General features: G+C 41.1%; 1 protein-coding gene across 7 annotated transcripts; it reads left to right on the plus strand.

The window, feature by feature from the left end:
* Positions 1–23,819, plus strand: BEND6 (BEN domain containing 6). Of its 7 annotated transcripts, XM_072332872.1 has the most exons (11): positions 1–138; positions 1,564–1,726; positions 8,396–8,508; positions 12,912–13,139; positions 13,245–13,390; positions 14,198–14,293; positions 14,671–14,848; positions 16,242–16,459; positions 17,613–17,805; positions 19,467–19,605; positions 21,920–23,819. In XM_072332872.1, the coding sequence occupies exons 3-11, from the start codon at positions 8,439–8,441 to the stop codon at positions 22,182–22,184; spliced, it is 1,533 nt and encodes a 510-aa protein (XP_072188973.1). In that variant the 5' UTR covers positions 1–138; positions 1,564–1,726; positions 8,396–8,438; the 3' UTR covers positions 22,185–23,819. The 7 variants fall into 7 exon arrangements, with proteins under 7 accessions (XP_072188973.1, XP_072188974.1, XP_072188976.1 ...); XM_072332873.1 differs by lacking the exon at positions 8,396–8,508 and having other exon boundaries at positions 14,195–14,293; XM_072332875.1 differs by lacking the exon at positions 8,396–8,508.
* The last annotated feature ends 1,396 nt before the right edge of the window (positions 23,820–25,215 follow it).

The raw sequence follows: 25,215 nt of genomic DNA on the forward strand, positions 1-25,215 counted from the left end.
TGGGGCGTGCCCCGCATGGCAGCCGGGGGGAGGAGGAGGAGGAAGAGGAAGAGCCCCGCGGGGGGTGCGCGGCCGCGGCGGCCGGTGACATCACGCGCGGAGCTGCTGCAGAGGGAGGCGGAAAATGGCTGCTGCCAGGTACCCCCGGGCGGGAGCTGGGGGGGAACGGATCAGGTGCCGGCGGGTGCGGGAGGCGAAGCGGCGGGAAGGGCGAGAGGAGAGGTGAGGTGAGCGCCTGAGCGCGGCCCGCGGACCTCCCCCGGTTCCGAGCCGCGGTTTGCTCCACTCAGCGCCGAGGGCGGCCGGCTGTGGTGGTACTGCGCACCTTCACGGGGCGCTGAGGGAACGCCGTTTGAAACTGCGTTGCTGCGCTCAAAGGCGATTCCCGTGCTGAACGGATACCCATCTTGGGTGTGAGGACGAGAGGAAGGATTCTGGAACCCTATAGAATAAAGATTGGATCTCTGTGTGGATGTTGGAGTAATACCGAGGTGTACACGCCAAAGAGTGCAGCCACATCCACACCGCGGAAGGGACAGGCAGAGGGAAGCAGGGTGCGATGGCTTAAATCACAAGGGAAAACGTGATCTTTATGATGCAGAATTTCCTTTATCGCTGACAAAAGGCAGCGTTACTCCTTAATGTCAAGGAAAACCGTTTTCAGTGGGAGATTCCTGACTGGAATCGGTAGGTGCCTCAGATGCTATTCCACCTCAGGAATTGTATATTATTTCATAACACACACCGGTTTATCTCAGCAAAATAGTCTGCCATCTGACTTCTCAACACGGGCAGCTGCCATCCGGCAGCCTTTGATTTAAAGCTTCCCTTCACTCGCTGGGAGCTGACAAATGCCGTGGGGCTGTGTTGTGTCACATGATGCCACGCTGAAATCCCCCAGTACCGCAGTACGCTGCAGCAGCGTGGCTTTAATGCGGGTTACCTGGAGATCATCGTACCGCTGCGTGTCACCCGGCTGCAGCGGCGAGGTGAAGTGCCGTGACGTCTCCAGCCTTGCTGCAGTATCTTGCGGGAACAAGGAACTTCTCAGCACCTTTCATGTGCTGATTTATATTGTTTTATAATGGGATGTTCTGGGAAACACAGCACAGACGTGGCTGCACAGTAAGTTGCAGAGAACTCGTGCTTGACTGATGATAACTTTGCAGCTTTTCCTGTCTAAGCCTTAGAGCACATTCATGTCCTGAGGATAACGTTTTGCCGCGAAGCTATGATAAATTACATGGTAGCAGCTTAATTTTTCTCATATTCAGGAGAGAATTTGGTGTGGAACAAGAAATGCTGACGCGTGGTTTTTCAAAGAGCCACTGCTCCAGGCTTTTGAGCCTACAGTCTCATGCATGTCACGCTGCTGCTACGGCTTTCTTTACGCTTATTACTAATGTCTCTTTGTTAAATACTGCGGGATTGCAGTGTGGGGTTAAAATGTTGCTTTTACAGTGAATAAAGCAATACGTGTCTAGATTATTCCAAGGAGTAATTAAGACAAATCGGAATAATTCTTTGAGATATGGTGTTTTTTTAATATGAGCTTCTTTTCAGAATGTTTTTCAGGGAACGTTTCATAAATCATAAGAATGACAAACAGAGAAGAGAAAAGGAATGAGAAGGTTAAAGAAAGCCATTGGCTCCCACCTGAGATTTGACCTCAGAAGGAGAATCCCAGAGGTGAACAGGAGGTGATTCAGACAAGAAGTGAAAGAAGGTAACCAAGTTTTAAGGCTGGCTGTGGAAAGAGCAGATCAGAACAGAGATCTGAGTTGTTGAGAGGCTGAGGCAAGTCTGACGAGGTCTTACAAATTAGGAACTTAGAGACTGCAGTAAGTATGGGGTTCTGCTATTTCAGGATATGCATGATATGGCTGTACTTTTGCAGTGATATGAGGTAGTGGGAGGCAGCATCCTGTGATGCTTGTTTCGATAGGGCCCACAGAGCAACTGAGCAGCTGCAAAGTCACAGCCGTAGCTGAAGTTTGCGGAAGGAGACTTGGAAGCAGCCTTTTGCTTTAGCAGCGCTGAGGGAGGAAGCAGCAAGATGTGAGTGGGCAAGAAGGAGGAGAAGGGAAGATTCTGCTTCACAGGCTCCACTGAAAAGAAGCGACTTGCAAATATTTGCAGTGAAAAGGGACAGGATAGTACAGGATAATGTTTCTTAGGTTGCAGTCAGTCGAGGCAGCTGCTTACCTATTTTAAAAAGCTGTGGGAAGCACAGGAGCAACAAACTGTACATCTGAGTTCTCTAGTTTAAGGGAAGAATTGAGCAGGGAATGTGATGCAACAGCAGCCATCTTCCTGCCAGGAAACAAGTCAGTGTTGACCTAAAATATTTTTCCACTCTGTCTTTCACAGAATCCTGTTCTGACTTAGTAGTCTTGCCTAGCAGGGCTGAAGACAGGGATCTTTTCTTCCCTCCCCCTTGCCCTGTATGCAGAATTACAGTATGATCTGTTGAGTAGAGCATAGGTTCAGCAGCTCGTAAAGAGAAACTAGAAATCATGCCTGAGTACAGGGTGTTAGATTATAAGGAGAAAACAAACTGAAAAAGCAGTTGAAAATGTCATAGCATTTCAGATGGAGAAACCACATGAACAAAGATATGCTGACCTCCTGCAGTGCAAGTTGTGACATTCAAGGGCACTCAGCAGTCTGAGAATCATAGAATCATAGTACTACTCAGGTTGGAAAAGACCTCAAAGATCATCAAGTCCAACTGCAGTCTAACCATAATACCCAACTCTAACAACCCCCTGCTAAATCATATCTCTGAGCACCACATCTAAATGGCTCTTAAACACATCCAGGGATAGTGACTCAGCCACCTCCCTGGGGATCCTATTCCAGTGCTTAACTACCCTTTCTGTAAATAAGTGTTTCCTAATGTCCAACCTAAACTTACCTTGGCGCAACTTGAGGCCATTTCCCTTCGTCACCTCTCACCAGTGAGAAAAGACTTGCCCTGCTCTCACTGTAAGCACCTTTCAGGTACTGGAAGAGAGCAATAAGTTATCTCTGCTCCTGCTGCTTTGGGCCTTGTGGACTTCATTCAACAAATGCAAGGCTCTCCATATCAGCAAGCCAAAAGAAGAAAGTCATATGGTAGATCTGGTGATGCAGACATAACAATAGAAGATGACAAGTGATGTGATTTCAGAAGAGTAGTGAAAGTAAATTTTTAGCTGAGGAAGTAAGTGAAAGGAGATATTTCCTTTTTCTCTTATGTAGATGTGCTGCAAGGACTGTGTTTCTGCTACTTAATTACAATTAAGTAGAGTATTCTGCTTAAATAGCAACTGTAAGAAGGATTCTCTAGTCGTGTAATACTTCTTAACAAAATATGTAGTAACTTTCTACTGAAGTAGGAACCCAGAAGCAACGTAAGGAAATATGGATAATATCATAGAGCATTTATTAACAACTTAATTCAAAGGCATAATTGACCTTTTCCCCTCAAAATTGTTCTTTAGGGGTCACACACTGTTTTCAGTGTGCTCTCTAGCACTTTAAGTATGATGTATGAGTGTATGTTGCAAGGATTTCTGCTAGATGATTCAACCTTCTAAAATACATTCTTCAGCTGAAAGAATATCGATCTTTACCTTAATAAAAGCATCGGGTTTCAACGATTTGTTACGTGAAATGATGTGTTCCAAACACAGCAAAGCTATTGAAAATCTCCATTCTGCCAAACTGATTAAATGTTTTGCTCCATGCAGCTCCTTGTATGTTTGGTCAGCATGTTACTGCTATTTAATTCTAGCACTACCCTTGGAATTTAAGTACCTGTTATTATTTCAAATCATTTGGAAAGAGAAACTAAGCTGTAAAGGTTACATGATCCACACAGGACAAAGCAGTTTAATTGGAGTGCTGCAGAGTAGTCCCTAGACAGGACTGGGAAATTTTGCAGTCTGCAAGTGTTTCGGGTGATGGTGGAAAACCAAGTTCTTGCCTCCTTCATATATGCAGAGGTAATTGTCCTCCTTGTATGAGCTAGTGAACCTTCAGAACTTGCTATTTTATCTCCATGTTTATTGGGCTGGATGTAATCACATGGCATAGGAGCCGTGCAGCTGTCAACTCTCAGCATAGAGCACTGCTGGGAAAATGCTGGCAGGAATTCTGTGGGCAAAAATTGACTTTGCAGATAGATGGCTGATTCTGAGCCTAGATAGAAATGTATGTAAAGCTCCTACAGCTATTTTTTTTCTTTTCTTTTTTCCTATTATGTCACTGCTATGCCCGTATGTCCTTGGTTAAAATTTGTTCCCTGTTCATTTTTGGCAGTGCTGATGTAGCAGTTGTCAATCTGAATATGGTACTGCATCCCAGAGGGAACTGCACTTCATTATGTATATAATTAGTTGTTGCTTAAGGATTGTTTCAGACCAATATTGGTCTTTCAGCTGTTATATTAATTTATAGAGGTAAGTTGAACTGTGAATGCTAAGATGACATTTAATTTTACAGGAGGAAGAAAAAATAGGTATAACAAGGTCTAATGTCTTTTTTATTCTCTCAGGGGAATACCCTTCTGTAAATTCTCCTGTGTCCATACAGAGCTACTCTTGGTTGCATTAATATTCCCTGAAGTAACTGGACAACATATATGTCTCTTATTCTAGCTCATGAGCTTTAATAGCAATAGGGATTTAATATATTTTTTTAAACTGAATAGCATCAAGTTCTTTCCTTCCCACAGATATATAGCGAAACCAGAGCAACTGAGAAAGATCTTTGGAGTAAAAGGGTGTCATCCAGGCATGACTTCTTCTCTACTATCACTCACCTGTGGCAGCCAATAAAGATATATGAGTAGAGATAGTTGAGATGCCACTGAATTACTACATACTGACCAGAGATCAAGCATGGAACTTCTAGCTGCTGTTTCACCTCTATGCTCTTGTAGTCGAATGGATAGTGTTTCTCATAGTAATGCTTTGGGGCATCACAGTTTAACAGAACATATGATAGATTATGCCACCAAAAAAAGTAAGATGCCTTCTCTTACAAACTCTCACACCAGATTACTAGCGAGTTTGGACATTGCATTAGTTGCATATGGAAAATACTCCTGGTACTTTTTCAGCCTTTTATATGTTTCTTCAGAATCATAGAATCATAGAATGACCCGGGTTGGAAGGGACCTCAAGGATCATGTAGTTCCAACCCCCCTGCCTAGCAGGGCCACCAAACATACACCTTTACTAGATCAGGTTGCCCAGGGCCCCATCCAACCTGGCCTTGAACACCTCCAAGGACGGGGCATCCACAACCTCCCTGGGCAGCCTGTTCCAGGGCCTAACCACTCTACTAGTAAAGAATGTGCTAAGGAAATAGCATTTGGCTATTACACAGAGCAATTGCACAGCTTTGGAACCTCAGCACAGAACTGCATCTAATCAAACTTCCCCTAACTGAATAACTTTAATAACTGAAGCCTAGAGAGTGATTCTCTTGTGCTTTACATTCAGTGCCATTTGAGATGCCTGGAGTTAGCAACCATCCTTACAAGCATGGATGGGGGTCTCAGCCCTAAGAACAGTATGTGCTTGTAAGAAAGGGTAGTTGGAAGCCAGGTATAACAACACTGGAATCTGAGATAGCTCTGTACATTTATTTTTAGGCAACTTAACCTTTGAGCATTGGAAATAAGCTGAATTTTTCCCCTTGGCTTTGGTTGAATTCAGTGAGGGAGAGCACCTCTTTTGAGTGATGGAGGTGCTCTAGGCTGAGGGATCTGCACAGGCAGTTGTGATGAGAGACCCCTGGAAGGCTTGCACATCTGAAGTAGTAGCTGAAGGCCAAGCACAACACCACTGAGCGCTGGCACTAGTCACCTACAGCCAAATTGATCCCTGGCCCTCCCTTCAGTGATTGCAATGATAACTTAGATGCCTAGTACACCAGTGATACCTCAGTCATAGTCTAGAACTGAATCCCATCCTTAGAGCCCAATAATAATACCAAATTGCTATCTTTAAATTTATTTAAGTGAACACTGTTTTTCACTATTAGCTGAGTAAGTTGTTAGTATAAACGTTAGGTACTCCAAGAGGTATTAAATACATCTGCTTGATAAATTCATTATTCTTCCTTTACTGTCACTCAATATTACACAACAGAAGCATGCAATTTGATGCAGAAATTAGACCAGCTCCAATAACTTTATTCAAACTTGTAATTTAAGCCACAGTCCTGCCAAGTTCTTTGGCATGTTTGAGTGTTGATGTTATTTTATTGAACTTCTGGGTTGCTAAAACTGTCAGCACAAAGGACGCTGTCTTGAAAAAGAATAATTGTTTTGTGATATCCATGGGCCAAACACATGGATTTTAGCAAGTGGGACAAGATACTGGGCAAAATCTGTGTGTAACTGTAGACTCCAAATGCTGCTGTGACTTTGAAGTCAGTGAGACATTCCGTGCAAATAAGGCCAGGTGATGCTGCTTAACTAAGAATAGCATCACTTCTTAAAAAGTATCTGTGATTATTCTGTGGCTAGTCATTCTAGGGTAATGAGCTACAGCCAGGAAGTGAGCTGCTGGTAGTAGGGATCACATAGTTTTATCTTTCCTGTCAGTAGAAGACAAGTGGGATCATTTCTGTATATTGACAGCCTTGTAAGTTACAGAAATGTCCTGATACCTTCTCCTCAAGGTTTCCAGCTGATTTTTAAAACACTGAAATGCAAGAAAATCTGTATTATACTATACATTTGCACTCTTAAGTCATGCTTTCCCATAAAATGACTAAGATATTACACAGAAAATATTTGGAGCAATAACAACACTTTAGTATTCTTTTAACACAGTCTAATTCCATTGAAATCATTAGTAAATCTTCAGTTGGTTTCAGGGCAGTAAGATTTGGAGCTACAAAAGGTCGTGTAACATATTTAAATAGGGTCATATTTTCCATCATAAGTTTGTTACAGAGAACCAATAATTCTGCTACTTTAGTGCAGGCCAAGAGTTTCATGTCAGCAGTATGTGTAGAGTCCTGACGATTTCAATGTAAAATGGTATCACTGTAATACATCAGACCAAGTCTGACGCTGCTATTCATCTAAAGTGAACTAAATAGTGAGATAAATGCATTTCTAGTCCAGTGAATGTTCGGGGGTTTGTTAGTTTGTTTTTGTGGTTGTTTGGTTTTGAGTTTGGGGTTGGTTTGTTTCTTTGTTTTGTTCCACCTTTCTCTCCTCCCCCTGAAAAACTGGGATTAACAATGGCTGAACATAGAGGGTAGGCCATATAAAATGCTGGCACTTTATTAGGAGACTGTGCTTACACGCTTGCAGTACAGTTTCTTGTTTTGCTGAAATTAGTGGCAAAGCTCTATTTTAAGGCACAGTAGAATCAGACCATCGAGTAGGCCTACAATCTCATGGTGTAAATTTGCCTTACTTTACACCACATTACTGAAAGGAAAAAGAAATCATGATCCCAGCATACCATCTGCCAACTCAATCTGAATGGAACAGACTATGTCAGTTAAGTGTGAGATATGTCTTTAAATGACTTTTGTGGGGATTTTTGTTGTTCTGTCTTTTGGGGTTGCTTAGTAACAGTATTCTGTGTGCAAATTTGTAGCATCTGTGCAGAATGCAAGATGTTAACATGTTTGTTAAGATTAAGTCGACTTAATGTTTCCTCTGCAGAGCTTTACAGTTAAATGGCTTCTTCTGGATTGTTTTCTTTCCACAAATCACTTTAATTTAGAAAAAGATACATGTCTTTGAACAGTGTCAAATCATAAGTTAACATTTCAGTACTTCTCAAATAAGTAGCCAGTGTTTTCAGATGGAGAGGACAGAAGAATTAAGCAACTTGAACACAAGTGGCTTTGAAAAGCTGCTCAATTCTGTCTCTGTGGTCAGTAGCTGCACTCCGGGAAATGTCTGTGAACAGTTATATGTCTTCCAATTAAACTGCTGAATAAAGCGCTTACAGTCTGAAATCTTACTTGATGACTTGCAGAACTGTGTAGGAAAGATTTAAAACAGAGAACCAATCAGATACACTTTAGCAGACTTCAGACTTCGTCCTTTTATCTTCATATAGCATGAGGTCAACTGGAATCCATGCCTCAGCTTCAAAAGCAGAAAAAGCTAATATAGAGTGGATTGGAGCAAGCCAGCTTCTATAAAGACACGGCTTAGCTCCATGATAGTCAGTGGAGAGAAATAGGCTCTCCCAGACAGCAGGTCATCTGCTCTCTGAGATGCGTATTTTAGGGTGAGATGAATCATCTCTCTTTCTGCAGAGGTGGGGAGAGCCAAGTATGACTAGACAACCTCTCATTTCTAAGGCTGGTGAAAGTAAAATGAATCTTGCTCCACATTATTTTATTTCTATTTTTTGTGGTGATACAGTATGTTTCACCTTTGATCTGTTCTGGCAAAGAAAACGTTCTACATGGAGGCATCTGCAGTCCTTAGACAAGTGAGAGGACAGGGTGAGAAAACGCTGCTGGACTTCTCTTCCAGTAAGTGAAATATTTTTCTGTTCCTTTCCTTCATTAGGGACATTTTGTTCTACCTTTCCATCCTCCTTAATCACAGGCTGGAGATGATGCCAGCAGACAGTTAGATACTATCCCCAGGGTCCCCTGAGTTGTCGTAATAAATTTAGTGAAAATATATAGTTTGATTAATGTGTACTGAGGGAGCTGAGGCCATACCTTCAATAACAGAAAAAATGCTAACACTATTGCACTCTGTTCCTTTTATTTGGCAATATAATAGTTCTGTCATTTTGTATGTAATGTAAGCAGCTAAGCTGATGCCTGGAAGAGCTGCAGCAGAGGAGAGGCACCTGGCCAGCCTCTGTTGTTCCCTTAAACTGCCCTCCTGCCTTGGCATCTTCACAGCATCAGGAATCCCAAGGCTGAGTGCAGGCTTATAAAGCTGCAAGGGAGCTTTCTGACTCCATGCAAGAGCTAAAAGAATGGGTATGTCTCATTCCTGCTCCCGTGACTCTATGAAACCCATTCCTAATTTCTCTCACAATCCAATGTAGTTTATATTTTAACTTGGCAGCTGTTAACATGCGTAGTGAAATCAGTTTCGCTGTTTACTAGTACACCCTCCCACCATAGGCAAGAATCTTGACAGCTCAAAAGAGCTTTATAGATGATTTAGACAAATTACTGAGCTCTGAGCCCTGCAGTGCTCATGGTAAAAATTCTCCCTAGCTTTGACAAGCAGATTGGATTTGTCAGCACTTCCTGTTTGTCCTGCCATCTTGCCCTGGAGCTCTTTTCATGGATCCAGGTGGATGAGGCCCATGCATACCTCTTTCTTCTCCTCCACCTTGGATAGGTTGTTTGGTGTAAAGACTGAGGGGGATTATATGTGCCACCTACCATACAGTGTCCACAGCTGCCCAAGCAACAGCTGTGAGCTCTGAACATCCAGAAATCCACATATCTTGCTAAGCTCCAGAGCTCTGGGCAATCATCACCGACCTTCCAGGATTTGAATCACTTGTGCATTCAGTGCTTACCTGGAGTTGGCAGGTAACGCCTCACTAGCACAGACCACAAACATCAGAAAGTATTTGCCTCAGTATGAAGTAAGGGACACAGCACAGCTACATGCTGTTAGAGGATGGCAGGGAAACAAAAATGCTCGTAGGTTGGTTAATCAGCTGTTAGTCTTAGCACACTGACAGCTCTAACTTTGCTGCAAGTCTCTTGGGGTGATGTGGGCTTTTAGGGGAGTAATGAAGGAGCTCTCAACTGTCAAGGGTCAAACAATAGAAAGGAGTAAAAGTCTGCCAGCTGAATCTGCCATGTGATTCTGGAAGTTGACTCCTGCATGCTGAAGATGAAAAAATATTGATGTTGCATACATGGTTTGTTTTAAATCTAATATAATGTTGTTTGAGCAAATGTCCTATTTGAATTTGGATCTTAACTATTAAGTCAGTGCTGAAACTTTTCTTCCTTTGGCTTCTGCCTTGTCTGTGTGTTTATTCATCTGAATGATTCCTTTCTGTGTGGTGAGGATCCACCCAGTGTGGATATGTGACAGAATTGGGCCTCTGGTGATTCATGTTGGCCACAGGCTGCCTCCTCTCCGAAATTTACATAGGATAGATTTTTCTTTAAACCGAATTAATGTGAATTCTTGCAAACACAGTCTCGTTTCTTTAGCAGTTCAGTAGTTAGCAATCCTTCTGCTGTCACACTGAACACATCCTGCAGAAAATCATTGTTTAATATTTGTTTTAATGGCCATTTCTTACAGAGTTTACCTCTTTTTATCAGTTAACATGCTGACAAGTGCACAGTTGTCTTATGCAAATTAACAGGTTCACCTCTGCACGAAAAGCCAGCTCTTTGGAGGCATAGCATAGGCATCATGAAAAGTGGTGAGCTGGGCTTTTGTAGATAAATTGACATTGCTTCTTCCAGCACTGCAGACAGACTTTCTCACTTTGACATAACAGCCCCACATAATTCTCCTCTCCTAACTCTGAGTTCCCTTTCTGACAGCATCTGTGCAAGGCACTATATTTTCTTCTGACTGATCATGGCCAAGTAAATCACAAATCCCACCGTCACATCTGGGAATTCTTGAGTTTGCAGCTCTATGAACTGACAGGCCGGATCATATGTTTGCTGGGAAGAAGAACAAGGTTTGACAAAATCGGTTGATCTGTTTCAAGAATTTTAAAATAGTAAAGATCTTCTCTGAGTATAACATGAGCTGTTTACATTTTCAGTAGAGTTTAATAACTCGTTGAAAGGGTAGATAACTGCAGGACAAGGGGAAATGGTTTTTAGTTGAAGGAGAGAAGATTTAGGCTGGATGTCAGGGAGAAGTTCTTTACTATGAGAGTGGTGAGGTGCTGGCACAGGCTGCCCAGAGAGGTTGTGGATGCCCCATCCCTGGAGGTGTTCAAGGCCAGGTTGGATGGGGCCCTGGGCAGTTTTAAATGTGGAGGTTGGTGGCCCTGCCTGTGATGGGGGGGTTGGAGCTTCATGATCATAGAATCATAGAATCATAGAATTACTCAGGTTGGAAAAGACCTTGAAGATCATCAAGTCCAACCGCAGCCTAACCAGTAGCCTATCTCTTAAAAAACAACCACAAAACAACACCACAACAACAAACCTCTGCTAAATCATATCCCTGAGTACCACATCCAAGCGACTCTTAAACACATCCAGGGATGGAGATTCAACCACCTCCTTGGGGAGCCCATTCCAGTACCTAACCACCCTTTCTGTAAAGAAGTTCTTTCTAATATCCAACCTAAACTTGCCTTGGCGCAACTTGAGGCCATTTCCCCTCGTCCTGTCACAAGTCAGTAGTGAGAAGAGACCTGCCCCAATCTCACTGTAAGAACCTTTCAGGTACTGGAAGACAGCAATAAGGTCTCCCCTCAGCCTCCTCTTCCTCAGACTAAACAGCCCCAGCTTCCTTAGTCTCTCCTCATAGGGCTGATTCTCCAAGCCCTTAACAAGCCTCGTTGCCCTTCTCTGGACCTGCTCCAGTACCTCCATGTCCTTCTTGTGCTGAGGTGCCCAAAACTGGACACAGTACTCGAGGTGAGGCCTCACCAATGCTGAGTACAGGGGCAGGATGACTTCCTTAGTCCTGCTCACCACACCATTCCTGATACAAGCCAGTGGCCACCTGGGCACACTGCTGGCTCATATTCAGCCGACTGTCCATCAGCACACCAAGGTCCCTTTCCGTCTGGGAGCTTTCCAGCCACACCTCCCCAAGCCTGTAGAGTTGCCTGGGGTTGTTATGACCAAAACGCAGGACCCGACACTTGGCCCTGTTGAAACTCATTCCATTAACCTTGGCCCATCGATCAAGTCTATCCAGGTCTCTCTGTAGTGCCCTTCTCCCCTCAGGCAGATCAACACTCCCTCCCAGCTTAGTGTCGTCTGCGAACTTACTGAGGGTGCACTCAATCCCCTCATCCAAATCATCAATGAAGATGTTAATGAAATCATCAATGAAGATGATCCTTGAGGTCCCTTCCAACCCGGGCCATTCTGTGTTTCTGTGATTCTTTAATAATAATTATTCACTTTTGTGTGAGGCATATCAGCTTAATTAGGAAAACAGAGCACCAAGTATTACTTATGTCCTTCTCCCAGTGTGCAATGTTAGTGCTTTGAAATGTCTTAAAAATATCTCTTTGCTCTAACAGTATTGTTTCACATAGGCAGAGGATTTACCTGTGTATTTGGGTCTGTGTTCTCATTGTTGCTGTTATGCTTCATGATGCAGCAAAGCTGACTTCCAGCCCTCAGTCTATAGTTTCTTCAGTACATCAAGTTTTCCACTGTCAGAATGTGTCATACCTCATCCAGTCAGTTGTCCTCAGTTGTTCTGGGCTATTTTTTATGGGGCTGCAGTTTTCAATTGTAGAGCCACAAGATGACTAATACCGTCCTGGAACTCACGCATCCCTTTTTAACAGTACGCAGAGACAGAGCTTTCCTTCATTCTAAAGAAGGTTTGGTTATAGCTGTATCTTTCGGTTTGAGGAGGCTGGATGGTCACTGACACTGACAACATTTGTTAAGGTAAATGTGGTAGTAGAGATGATGGGGGGGAGATCAATTAGGTATGATAGTAACATGGAAGCAGTCGTTCTATAAGTAAAAGCTGTTTTCTGTGAATATTTTTGGAGCTAATTTTCCTTCTGATGTTGACGTATTGAACAGACCGCCTCCATCTTTCAGGGAAGATAAAACGTGCTGCTTGGCTAGTTTTCACTTCTTATCCAAAATACTTTGATAGAACAGAGTTATCACAATCCAGGAATAAGAACTTTTTGAGGCGAGGGGGTTTAAAGTATTCTTGTAACATTCCTGTGGCGTGATGCAATAATGGTTATTTTTCCTATGACACCCTACAGGCTGCGTCTGTATGACAAGAAAACCATTTAAAATGAAAAAATTCACACTGTTTGATTTTATACATGACAACTCGCTGCAAATTGGAGAGACTTCGTGGATTCAGGATCTTCCCAATGATGATAGTGAACTAGAAGGATTTCTGAAGCCAAATGAACATGTGCTGGTTAACTGGCCTGTGGGAGAAAGAAAGACAGAAAAGCATCTAGTGAAAGTTGTATACATGAGTGGTGAGTGCAGATGCAGAGCATTTGTCTGATAATAGATCTTCATCTAATTGTCAAGTTTTGCTACTTAATTTTCTGTGCTTTGGTCTCTTTTTCAATTCACTTCAGATGACCCCCAAGAGCTGGTGGAAATGATGCAGAAGATACTACAAGAGGATGAAATAACGAAAATACAAGTCCTTGGAAAAGGCAAGAGGAAGAGGATAGAAATGATATTCTCAGAAAGCGAAGACAGTGACCTGGATAAAGAACAGGTGAGTTTCTGCCTTTTATGTGCCTGAAATTGGTACGCCCATAATGTAAGGAAATAGACCAAAAATACTGATTCTTTGAAGTATGATACAATGAATATGGATAGTAAAGGCAGGGATAAAGGTGGTCTTCATGTGATGCCCCAGCAAAATAACCTATTGGAGCAGATAGGCCCACAGATTTTCTCTTCTCTTTTGCTGTTCAAAGAGGGAAGTATTATTCAAGGCTTCGGGGCCTACAGGAATGCAGGAGAGGGACTTTTCACAAGTGCAGGTAGTGATATGACAAGGGCTAATGGCTTTAAATTGAAAGAGGGGAGATTTAGACTACAGCTACGGAAGAAATTCTTTTCTCAGAGAGCAGTGAGGCACTGGCACAGGCTGCCTGGAGAAGCTGTGAATGTTCCATCCCTGGAAGTGTTCAAGGCTGGGTTGCATGGGGTGTGGATAACCTGGTCTAGTGGAATGTGCACCTGCCCAAGCAGGGAGTTGGAACTGGATGATCTTTAAGTTTCCTTCCAACCAAAAACCTTCTGTGATTTTATGATTCTGTTCATTCCAATAAGACAGAGGTCTGACTACAGCAGAAGTAGAGAATGGGTTTGCTGAGCTTTGCATTGAGCTGAAATATGCAGCGGCATAATGTGGGGAAAGGAACATATTATTGACTTTTCATTGTGATTTATATTTCACAAATACTAACTGCTAAGGTTATGTGCACTGTGAATAAAAGTTCACGATATGCCATGAGATTACAATGAAAGTCTCTTTATGAATGCAAAGATGCTATTACGCTCTTGTTCATAGCAGAAGATGGTGAAGCATATAAAAAGAAAAAAAGCATTTCAGGCATCTGCTCCTGCCAGCATCCTGAGTCAACTTGAAACATCTTTAATCAACAAACAGGTAAACATCTCATTTTCAGCAATTTTAATCTATTAAGCAAAAGCAAACTGTGATACTTAGTAAAGAAAACAGTTCTAAAAGATACTGCCATAGAAAATTGGTGAATGGAGAGCAAAGAGAATAATAATACAGTTATGCAGTATTTTAACATTTCAATTTGAATTTTAATAGCAATGGTAATATTTATGTTCAGTGACAGATATTATTATAATGCACCAAGTCTGCTTACGCATTCTGTGTACAAAGAGAATAGCCTAATTTAGCTGGATATTTTAACATTAGGTTTAATGCTTTAGTTGTATGTTGTTGTTGCTGTAGATAGCACTAAGTTTGGGGTTCTTTTTTTGTCGTCGTTGTTTTGTGGTGTTTTTTTTTAGAGAGAACCATATTCAGGAAGCAACTTTCTATGCAGCGAAAGCAGCAGTGATGATGAAGAGCCTTTATTTCAACTATCCAAGGTGGAACTGTGTGCCAAAATAAAGAGTCTCAAGAGGAAGCTGACAGACACCATGAGAGAAAACTGCCGCCTGAGACAGTCCCTGGTGATGCTTCAAGGTACAATCAGGGGATGTTTTCTGATGAAGAGGGAAACCCAGAGGTTGTGATAAAGTTGATTTATAAGAGGTTGTCTGAAGGGAAGTTGTGTTTGCTCGAGCACTTGACGTGATCAAGGCCTACCGTTAGCACCAAAGTCTTTAATACACAGGAACATTTAATTCCAGCAGCACTTGTATTAAGAAACAAACAAAAATACCTGTCTTCTGTGGAGGCCGTGCAATCATAGTTAGAAATGGAAAAATGTAACTCTTGTCAGTTGTTCTGAACAAATTTGTCTGTATGCCATGTATAACTATCAGCTTAGCTCAAATACTCCACGGGCCAGTCCAATGTACACTGATTTTTAAGCAGTTTATCTTGATCTACTGAGATTTTCTATATTCTGGAATGATTTAATTTCTAATTACTTGAGAATTTCCTCATTACTGATCATCTGAATTCATTTTGGTACAAAAAACGCATTCCTTTTCCAGAATACTTTTTAATCTATTTTTTTTTAATAAATGAACCCTTAATCACGGTCATTTCTGAAGTCCCTCTTACTTCTTCTTGCCCATTACTCTGGGGCAGCCAAAACAGGTTCTGAAATTCTAATACATTAGCGGAGGAGTAAGGTTTAAAGACAACTTGCTGCTCCCCTTGCCAGCTTCCTTACAGCGTCCTTAGAATGCCTAATGTTTCTTTGCAATACAATTTTACAAGCTCTTAACTCTTTCTTTGACCATTTAATTCTATTACATGTTATTCACCTTGACACAAAACCTCCATCTCCACCTTTCTGAATGTCATTCTTCAACGTTCTGTTAGTCTGACAACTATCCTTACATATTTAGGCTCATTTTCCTTGCATCATGTGCAATTCCATTAGACTTTTACACTGTTTTCTAATAATTTAGTGATTCTTTACCCCTTGCATCCTTTTTGTTCTGCCAAATTGATTATTAATGAACTAAATAAAAGTTTGTATTTGAAAATAAATATTATTCAGAGCAAGAACATATCAAATATGTTTTCTATAAATAAAATAGAAGAAAAAAGTTACACAGTTACGTAACTGCTTTGAAACAAGCTTCCCCTTTCCCCCCAAAAAGAGAAAGAAAGGAAATAGCAAGTTTAGTGCCCCAATGGGCATGAGCTAATGATTCTTCTCAGCAGTGCAGAGAGCTGGTCTACCATATTCTAAAAGTAGAGGCCAGATCTTCCTGGGTGGGGACAGCAGAACAACAAGAAAGAGAGAGAATAGAAACAGAGAGTGTTAAAGCATCTTTGCTGACTGCTTGGGCTCCTTTTGCAGCATGACAGGAATCAGACTGCAAAAATACATATGCTTATGTAATGAGTCTGAAAGCTTTAATTATCATTTTATCCATTGCTTTTGGTTTTATTTCAGTGTTGCCACAGGCAGTCACTCATTTTGAGGAACTGGTAGGGATGGCTGAAGCACTGCTCAAAGGGGGAGTGACAACGGCTACATCCAGTCTTCATTCACATGCTGTTTGGAAATCATCTAACAACTCTTTAGCAGATGTGTATGCAGCTATGCATAGTAACTCCAGTTCACCAATGACTTTGAATGTGGAAGATGAGGAGCAACCAACAGAAAAACAGGTCAGTTAGAAGTCAATTTCAAGCATAAAAAACAAACTTTACTGTTGCAATGTAATGAAATTAAGCATTGGTAAATGTCGTTTTATCATCAAGCTCCTTTTGTACTGATGGCTCTTATCATGAGAAACACTGGGCTTAGTTCAGCATGCTGGTACACTCTCAAACTGATGTCAGTGGCTTTGCGCGTCTGTAACTAAGGGCAGAATGTTGGTGCATGAATTAAATACTGAGATCCAGTGATAACTTCCTGCCTCATTTTTTGGATTACAAAGGGGAACAGAAGTGTTTCAGAGATAGTCTATGAAAAATGCCAGCAATTCATCAAAACTGTTAATGAGTAAATAGAGACTTGTATGTTACTACTTTTGTTCCGGACACTGAAGTAGAAACACAGATATATACGTAGTTACTGAGTAAAGCTGTTCATCAGTTCTCCGTGATTGTAATAAGGCACAACTGAGAGCTCTGAGCTACAGAGGCTGTAAAGACTCGAGAAAGAATAGTTAGTAGGGTGCCAAAAAACAATGATATCTGTTAAGAATTATCAAGGTATCATGCTTTGACTATATATTGCAATATATAAAATCTATATCCAAAGAGATATCAGTTTTCTAAGCAACCTAGACTTGCCTTGATAGAAGTGATTAAAAATTGCACATTAGAGATTTCAAATACTTTCTGTACAACTGTGGTGTGCCAAAATTACTCTCAAAGCCTAGGACCAGATGTCACGGTTCTTAGGGCATGTCTACTCAGAGGCAGAAATATTAGTTGGGCATAGTGCCATGCTCCCAAAGCTGTACAGATTGCAGGCCAGAACTGGATCGCATCCAGCCTGCATGGAGTGCAAACAGAAGGATTTAGATATGTCTGAAAATGTCCTGTCTCCACTAGTGAGTAATAAGGACTGCTTGATGAAGCGTTTGCTATCATGTAGAGGGATCTTTAGTCTGCTGCATGCTTGCTTCTGAAAAAATCAATACTTGTGTCCAGTTCCAAACACTGAATGGTGCATGAGTTTAAAAATCTATCTCAGTTGCAGTTTGGAGGGGTTAGTTTTGAAACTGTGGTAAAAGAAAGAAAATACACTTCTAAAAAATAAAAAAGGCAATGAATCACGATAGTTGTGTCAATGACCCATTTTGTTTTCCAGTTCAAGATTGAGAAGTGGCAGATCGCACTTTGTAACAAGAGCAAACCTCAAAAGTTTATAAACGACCTGATGCAAGCACTTTATACGCATGAATACATGGCTACACACAGCCTGACAGGTGCCAAGTCATCCTCTTCAAAGGATAAAGCAGCGAAACCAGCTATGAATCAGAATGAAGTTCAGGAAATCATAGGTGATAACTTGTTAACGTTACTCAATATGGCACTGATTAGACAGAGGGCTGTCTCTGACTATGGTCACTAATACTTAACAGCTGTTCTACTCAGGTTATGTGTTGTTTTACATTTCCTTCTTTGTCTCTGTGGGGTTTTTTTCAGCCCATCTGTTAGGAGCTCTGTCAGTGAAATGCTAAATAGTCGTACTTCTGTTGTGTGGATTTTGTGTTGTAAGTGACTACTCAGGAACAGTGATATTATCACTCTTTAGATTTCACAGGGCTAACATGCAGTGGTTGAATTGGACAATGGCAGTGTCAGATTAAGCAAATGGAAGGCAAAGAGAAGACACAGATCAAATCTAAAACAATGTCTGCTGTATTCTGAAGTTAGTGAACATTAACAATTTTGACATTTTAAATACTGCTTGAGGCAAAATGAGATACTAAGTATGGGAGACAGGAACAATGATCAAAGAAGCAAGCAGAATTTGTTTTATGCTGAGGTTTAAGGCAGAAAATGTTTGGTGAATAGAACAGACAACCAGTTCAGATGCAAGAAGGTGATTTAAAAAAAAACAGTGTTTGGGGAGCATATGAAACTTGATTTTTACTGGGTTCACACCTGTAGTTTAATATTTTAACAATGGAGCCTAAATTCCTGTACCAGAATCCCTCTCCCATGACAAGTCCTCAGACTACACCAGTTCACTCGGTTCCCTTCCCAGTTTGTCTTTGTTTCCTGTACCTTTGTCCAGTTTTGTTGAAGTTGGCCATCAGTTGCAGAAGTTATCAATAGAATACTGATGATACAGGTGTGTAAGCCTCTTTTCTTTGAAAATGCACCCATAGAAAAAGGCCTAAAAGTAGAACAGAGAAGGAAGGAGTGTGTAAAATAGTGAAAATTTAGAGGAGGAGGTAAGATGAAACAATTTCAGAATGCAATTGTATAAAGAAAATGAATAAGGTTTACTGGGGAGATCTACTAGTAACTTTTCTAAAGGGAAAGAGCTAGGAAAACTGAGCAAGGAAGCAGGGAAGACAGTCAGAACACTGAATACTGCATGCTGTACAGAGTTCAGTGATGGGGGGGAGCTTAACTGAGAAGTCAAAGAAGTTTGTTAAGAGGAATGAGAATGTTCCTGAATTCAAACAGAAAAGTGTCAACACGATGAAGGAGGAGAGGAAAAATAAGGAAGAATTTCTGGGAATTCTAGGAAATGAAAGAGGAAAAAAAGTCAATGGAAGTGAAGATGATGAAGGAACTTCATTAATTGCTGGTGTTAAGTCCTGCAAGTACTGCAGTCAAAAAAGTGAGAGGAAAAATAGAAGGGAAAACTGAGTGTAGGAGGCATTACCTACAAATGCACAATTAATGAACAAAACCTGTAAGATTCAGAGGTGTGAGAACTTGCATGGATAGGAATAGGTCTCTGGTGGAAACAGGAAAGGAGAGAGAGGATCAGCACACTTATGCTGGAAGCATAACAGGCATGGAAGTATGAAAGACAGAGAGAAAAACAAAGTAGATAAGCATTGAATAAAGATGGAAAAGTAACTAGAGCTGAAGCAGAAGCAGCCAAATATGTCAGAGATGCAATGAGGGCATTTTAGATCATGGACCTGTGGTTTCCCTGATTTGGAGGACTCATACGCCATCTCTTTTACATATTTTGCAGGAATCACAAAACAGTTGTTTCCAAACACAGATGATGCTTTAATTAGGCGAATGATGGGACAAAAACTGAACAATTGCACCAAGAAGCCAATTTTAAGCAAAGATCTTAACTCAGGTGCTTTTCAGAAGCATGGTTTTTGGTAAGTCTTTTATGTATACTGTAGCCTGCAATGTGGAACTCCATATACTGCCCTGTAGTAACAAAACTAAAAGCAATCCTAAATTTATCATGAAGATACGTGTTCACATTTGCATTGCCAAAAAGGTTAATATTTTCATAACCTTGTACAAAGAGTACATGATTCTAAAGCAGAGCAGCTTGGCATTACAGTGCAAAAAGGTTGTTCATTCCACATAAAGCATCACAAATTACAGGAGAAGACAGAAGTAAATGCATGGAGTTACTTTGATCAATGTATGTTTCAGGTTTACCATTATCAGCCTTTCTTATCATTTTCTATAGGTTCTTCATAGACCAGGCAATGCCATTCTCATGACAACTGTTGTGCCTTAATTAACCTACAAGTAAAGATAGAGAAAATAGTTACCTGTTTAGTACCTGCTGATAAAATTACTATAGGAGAGCTGAACTAACATTCTTTTACCAACAGAAAAGTTTAAATTATCACGGTAAGAAATTACTAATTAACATCTTTCTTATTATAGGCATACTTAACCCTGTGAACAAGACTAATCAAATACTGCTGAACTCATTCCTATTGTCAGTCAGCTATTCGTGCAGTACTGCTTCCATATGTACGAAACACACGTATCACAGTAGTTGGGGTTGAGAAGGACATCTGCAGTTTGTCTAGTCAAACTCCTGCTGCTCAAAGCAGGATTACCTAGACCACATTGCTCAGAGCTGTCTTCAGCTGGGCTTTGAATATACCCAAGGATAGTACTCCACCAACTCCAGGCAACCTGTGCCAGTGCTCAGTCACCCCTCACAGTGGAAAAACATTCACAAGTTCAAGTTGTCTGTAAGTCTTTGTAACAAAAACCTTATTTGGTGAGAGTGTGCAGACACATCTGAAGCCTGTGTAGAGAAAGATATCCTATATGCATTAGATTGTATGTATACATATATTCATATATACACCATTCCTCCCCCTTCAGAAGAGTATAGTTAGCTCTTCTAGGAATGATGGGAGGAACAGTGTGAGAGATTAAAATCAGTCAGACCAAGAGAACAGATTCGTTCTTAGACTTTCCATGTTTCTTCATGGTTTAGTTACAGTATGCATGTTTCAAATACATATTCACAACTATTCTTTATTATAAAACAAAACTGAAGATATTTGTCTATGATACAAACACCAATGTTTGAAAAGTAGTAGTGTTTACTATTACAATTCCTCTCTAAACCACCTTCTCCGTGGATCACCAGCTGTCTATGATTTACTACTTGAGAAATACTCAGATAACGTCTGTTGGAAGGATGCACACACACAGGTTTTCTTATCTGGAAACAGTCAACAAATGTACCAGCCTACCTAGAACACAGTTTACAATGTTCATGTTTTTCTCCTATGCCTCATAAAACAAAGGTCTTCTGTATTTGTAACATACAGAGTGCCTTGATTCACTGTAGTACTTTTCCTCATCCTTGACCCAGAAGATAAAAATAACAGCATAGAAAGACAGGCTTAGTCTTCTCTGAACATATGAAATGCTAAATACATTATATTTATGGTTTTTGTCTTCATCAGATGAATCCACAGTATTGTGAATTCTCTTGTCTTCCCATGCTGTACAGGCCTAGTATTCCTGGAGACCTGGCAGGAGGGTCTTGAGCTAGCAGAGATACAGCTGTGATTCACTTCTTAATGCTGCCTGAAGACCTTTCAATTTAAATTTGATATCTTAAAATAAAAATGCATTTGTCTATTGTTCATATGTGCTTATGTAAAATCCATTCCAATATCCACTGAAACCAATGCAAATACAGTTAGAATTTTTTCGCAGTGGTTTAATTTTACACCTGTTCAGAATTTCTTCACTCTAAGGGCATTTAAATACCGTGTAACCAATCATCCCCAGGGTAATGGTGTTTCCTCTAACTCAGGCGGCACAAATTTTCTCTGTAGGAAGATCATGAAAATTTAAGTGCTCACAGTCTCAAAGTTCCACTTTAGTTCAGTCCAAGAAAAAATCCTGCTGTGCAGGGCCTTAGTAACAACTCATAGGTTAATAACAAATTGGTTGTAAACTATCAAACTGGTGATACTGCAGTTGTGATCCAGCGTACAATTATGAATTTGGATTAAAATCTGAGGCAAACTATTATAGTCTCAGATCCATTAGGCTGAGGTGAGACAGTGAAAAAGGGAATCCGTGAATGCAGAAAACTAGTTAACTAGCTAATAAACTCTGCTGCTTGGAAACTAAGAACAGCAGTAGTTGCACATTTAATGTTAATACGGCACACTCAGTTATAAACTGTCTTGACAGTGGTTCAGCAGCTGCTCCTCAGGGCATCATCCCTTCGGCTGTTCCTCCCAGCACACAAGACGAGCAGGATGATGATACAACAGCTGCTAATGCACAAATTCAGCAAAGCCACAGCCATCCGAGTCCTGCACCTCTCAGCACCCAAGGTGAGCAGGAGTGTTTCAAACCTACTTCTAAAGTGGAATCTCATCTCTCCAGAAGCTCACAAGCGCCCTCTGCCAACCAGTGTTGCGGACAGGACCTCAGGAATCCAGACAAGGAATAACAGAACGTACTTCATGCCAGCTCAAGTTCCTGTTGGAGATGAAGGAGTAGCATAAAATTAAAATGAATTAATACTTATTGGGCCTAGCACCATTGGACAGAAATAATGCAAGCAGAGTATAAGCTTGGGAACCAATTCCTCAAGTGAAAATCCCTCAGCTTAGCAAAAATAAAGGCATATTAATATATTTGGCTTTAAGATATTATTAAATAAATGCATGTTATACTGTAATTCAAAGTATATTAACTTGATCCAAAGTATACAGGAACTGCTCTGCTTAGTTAGAAAAACGCCACATTATTTAAAGTAACACCAAGAGAATTTGTAAGAGGATCCTTGATTCCCTCGCTTTCACCTTGACACCTGATGGAAAACTGCTTTACTGATCAGAGAACACTATTACATATTGATACAAAAGAGATGCAGAAGTATGGAGAGAAATGCAATAAATATTTGAGGATGCTGTTAACTTGGAAGGAAGAAAAAATCTCAGGGCAGTGAAACTATATTTCCTGAGATGTCTGAAAGAAGGAAGCAGCTCATTTTTAACCTCAGGAAGTTGGAAAGGCACTGAAAGGAGGCTCATTCTTTCTTAGCTCAGGGAAGAATGCACTAGGATAGCTTACTGGGTTGTGGAGGCCATGGCTTTCCTCATGGGCTTTTTGATGCTGATGCTTTGATTTGGCAGCTCTCTTTCTCTCTTCCCTGACATCTAGGTCCAGAAGATAAAGGTAATGGTTCCCCCAGCCAAAAAATGGAAGATAATCTCTGGAAAGCAGTTAGTAAAGGACAGAGCTGCCAGCTCTTTCTCTGTATATCTGTCTAGATTCTGGTATGTTGCTGTTGGATTAGAGAGTAGGTAGAGAGGTAGAGCTTGTTCCTCGTGAGATTGGCACCAGAAGTGTGCCATCAGCTGGGCAGTTCCTCTTGAGCTCTGACACCATTGCCCCAGGGGCACAACTAGCAGTCGTGCACCCTGTGACTGCCTGAGAAGGATGAGGAATGGTGCTTTTTTTTTTCCTTTGTGGATTGATTCCAGTTTGTTTTGTAGTGATGGAAAGAGAGAACACTTGGACTACAGCTTTCACACTTGAGGGTATTTCTTCCGGAACAGCGAGTACTAACAGTTAAATCTATTCCATACTTGGCAAACAAGCAACTAATGAATCGAGATGGGAAAAAATGAGCAAAGAAACAAACAAAAAACTAACTTCATTTGAGAACTTACTGAACTAGAAACAGTACAAGGGTGAATACAAGGAAAAAAACAGAAGGTAAGGTCAGCAACTGAATACCTCTGAAGTGCTGCAAATTTTCCTTTGTTAGAACAATGCACTAATAAAACACACTGTAGAGAAGACTTCTTGGATAGGATGGGATGGGGGATAACTGAAGTGATCTACTAGTCTCATTCATCTCTCACATCTGTCAATTCCTTGTGAACAGGATTAAGATGAAAACAGATAGGACAATGTGATTAAGTTCCGCCTCACTGCCATGCATCAAATGTAACTGGAGGATGTTTGCTACTACATATATTTTGTATATGTATCTGTATATACAGCGTACAAGAATGTATATAATTAATCATATTTTTGAAGCAGATTTCTATCAAATAAAATGAAACATTACTATGTCTTAGTTCTTCTTTGAATAGGGAAAAAGATGTTAAGAGTCCATTCCTCTCTCTTCCCTGAGGTGTATGGCTGACATTATCCCATGGCATAAAACAAGATAAATACCTTTTACCCAAGTAACAGAAAAGCTGCACTCGGTGCAAGATGACCACAAAGGAGGAAAGTATGGCTGGTCTTCCAAAATGGCAAAGGCAAACTTGGAGAACACAAACTTGAAGACTCAGTAGTTACAGATCAGAAAATGCAGAAGTAACAGAAGGAGAAGGCAGAACAGTTGAATACTGCTCTCAAATGTTGCAGTAAAATCAAAATTAATTGGCAATGTGTACATACGTCATGTCACATAGTGCAAAATTCTGATCTGCGTGATAGAGGACACATTATCTTCATTACTCAGCACCAGAGAAGGCTGATAGCTACTACAGAAAAGCATAATCGCAATACGAGTGCATGGCACTTAGACTACTGGAGGTTCAGTACTGAAAACAATGTAAGCAATGCTAAAAACAGTCTGGGCAACCTGTTCCAGTGCCTCACCAGCCTTTATTGTAAATGCTTCCTTAGTCCAACCTAAATCTCCCCTTTGTTTAGTTTGAAACCATTTCCCTTGTCCTATCGCAACATACTCTGCTAAAGAGTCTATCCCCTTCCCTCTTACAGGCCACCTTTAGATAATGAAAGGCTGCTATCAGGTCTCCCTGGAGCCTTCTCCAGGCTGAACTACCCAGCTCTCTCAGCCTGTCCTTGTAGGAGGGCTGTTCCATCCCTTGCATCATTTCTGTGGCCCTGCTCTGGATGTGCTCCAACAGGTCAGTGTCTCTTCTGTGCTGAAGACTCCACATCTGGACGCGGTACTCCAGGTGAGGCCTCACCAGTGCAGAGCAGAGAGGCAGCATCATCTCCCTGACATTCATTCAATTTTGCCTTTTTTCCAGTCATCAGGACTTCACCTGACCGCCACAGCTTTTCAAATATTGAGAGCAGCTTGGCAACTATACCAGCCAATCCCCTCAGAACTTTGGGATGCATCTCACTGGGACCCGTAAACTTAAAGATGTTCAGGTTCCTCAGGCTATCGCGAACCTGATCCCTGTTGCTCACTAGGAAAGGTATGCTCATCTCCTGTGGTAAAGCTGTGCTTCCAGTGACACATGAAATGAAGCTTTAACGGTGTAGTAACTTCTTAAATGTGCACTACATTAATGCTGACATTAAGTACCATGCGATGTATTATTTCTTCACAAAGCTCCCAGAACATTGAGCATTAACGTACTACCCTAAATTCTTTCTCTCTTCTGTATATAGAATATAACAAGTACTGGAAGAGTGCTGCGTGCAGTCAACTCTTCTGTGTAGACACGCAAGGTGACATTGCTCATGTCAGTTGACTCCAA

This window comes from Excalfactoria chinensis, chromosome 3, assembly GCF_039878825.1.
Source record: "Excalfactoria chinensis isolate bCotChi1 chromosome 3, bCotChi1.hap2, whole genome shotgun sequence".
In the NCBI taxonomy this organism is placed as follows: Eukaryota; Metazoa; Chordata; class Aves; order Galliformes; family Phasianidae; genus Excalfactoria; species Excalfactoria chinensis.

Bases quoted from the DNA above. Each gene is read 5' to 3' on its own strand.
- BEND6 (XM_072332871.1), top strand. From the start codon at position 8,439: ATGGAGGCATCTGCAGTCCTTAGACAAGTGAGAGGACAGGGTGAGAAA. The intron at 8,509-12,911 runs GTAAGTGAAATA...GACACCCTACAG, and splicing joins GCTGCTGGACTTCTCTTCCA to GCTGCGTCTGTATGACAAGA. The intron at 16,460-17,612 runs GTCAGTTAGAAG...TTTGTTTTCCAG, and splicing joins AGCAACCAACAGAAAAACAG to TTCAAGATTGAGAAGTGGCA.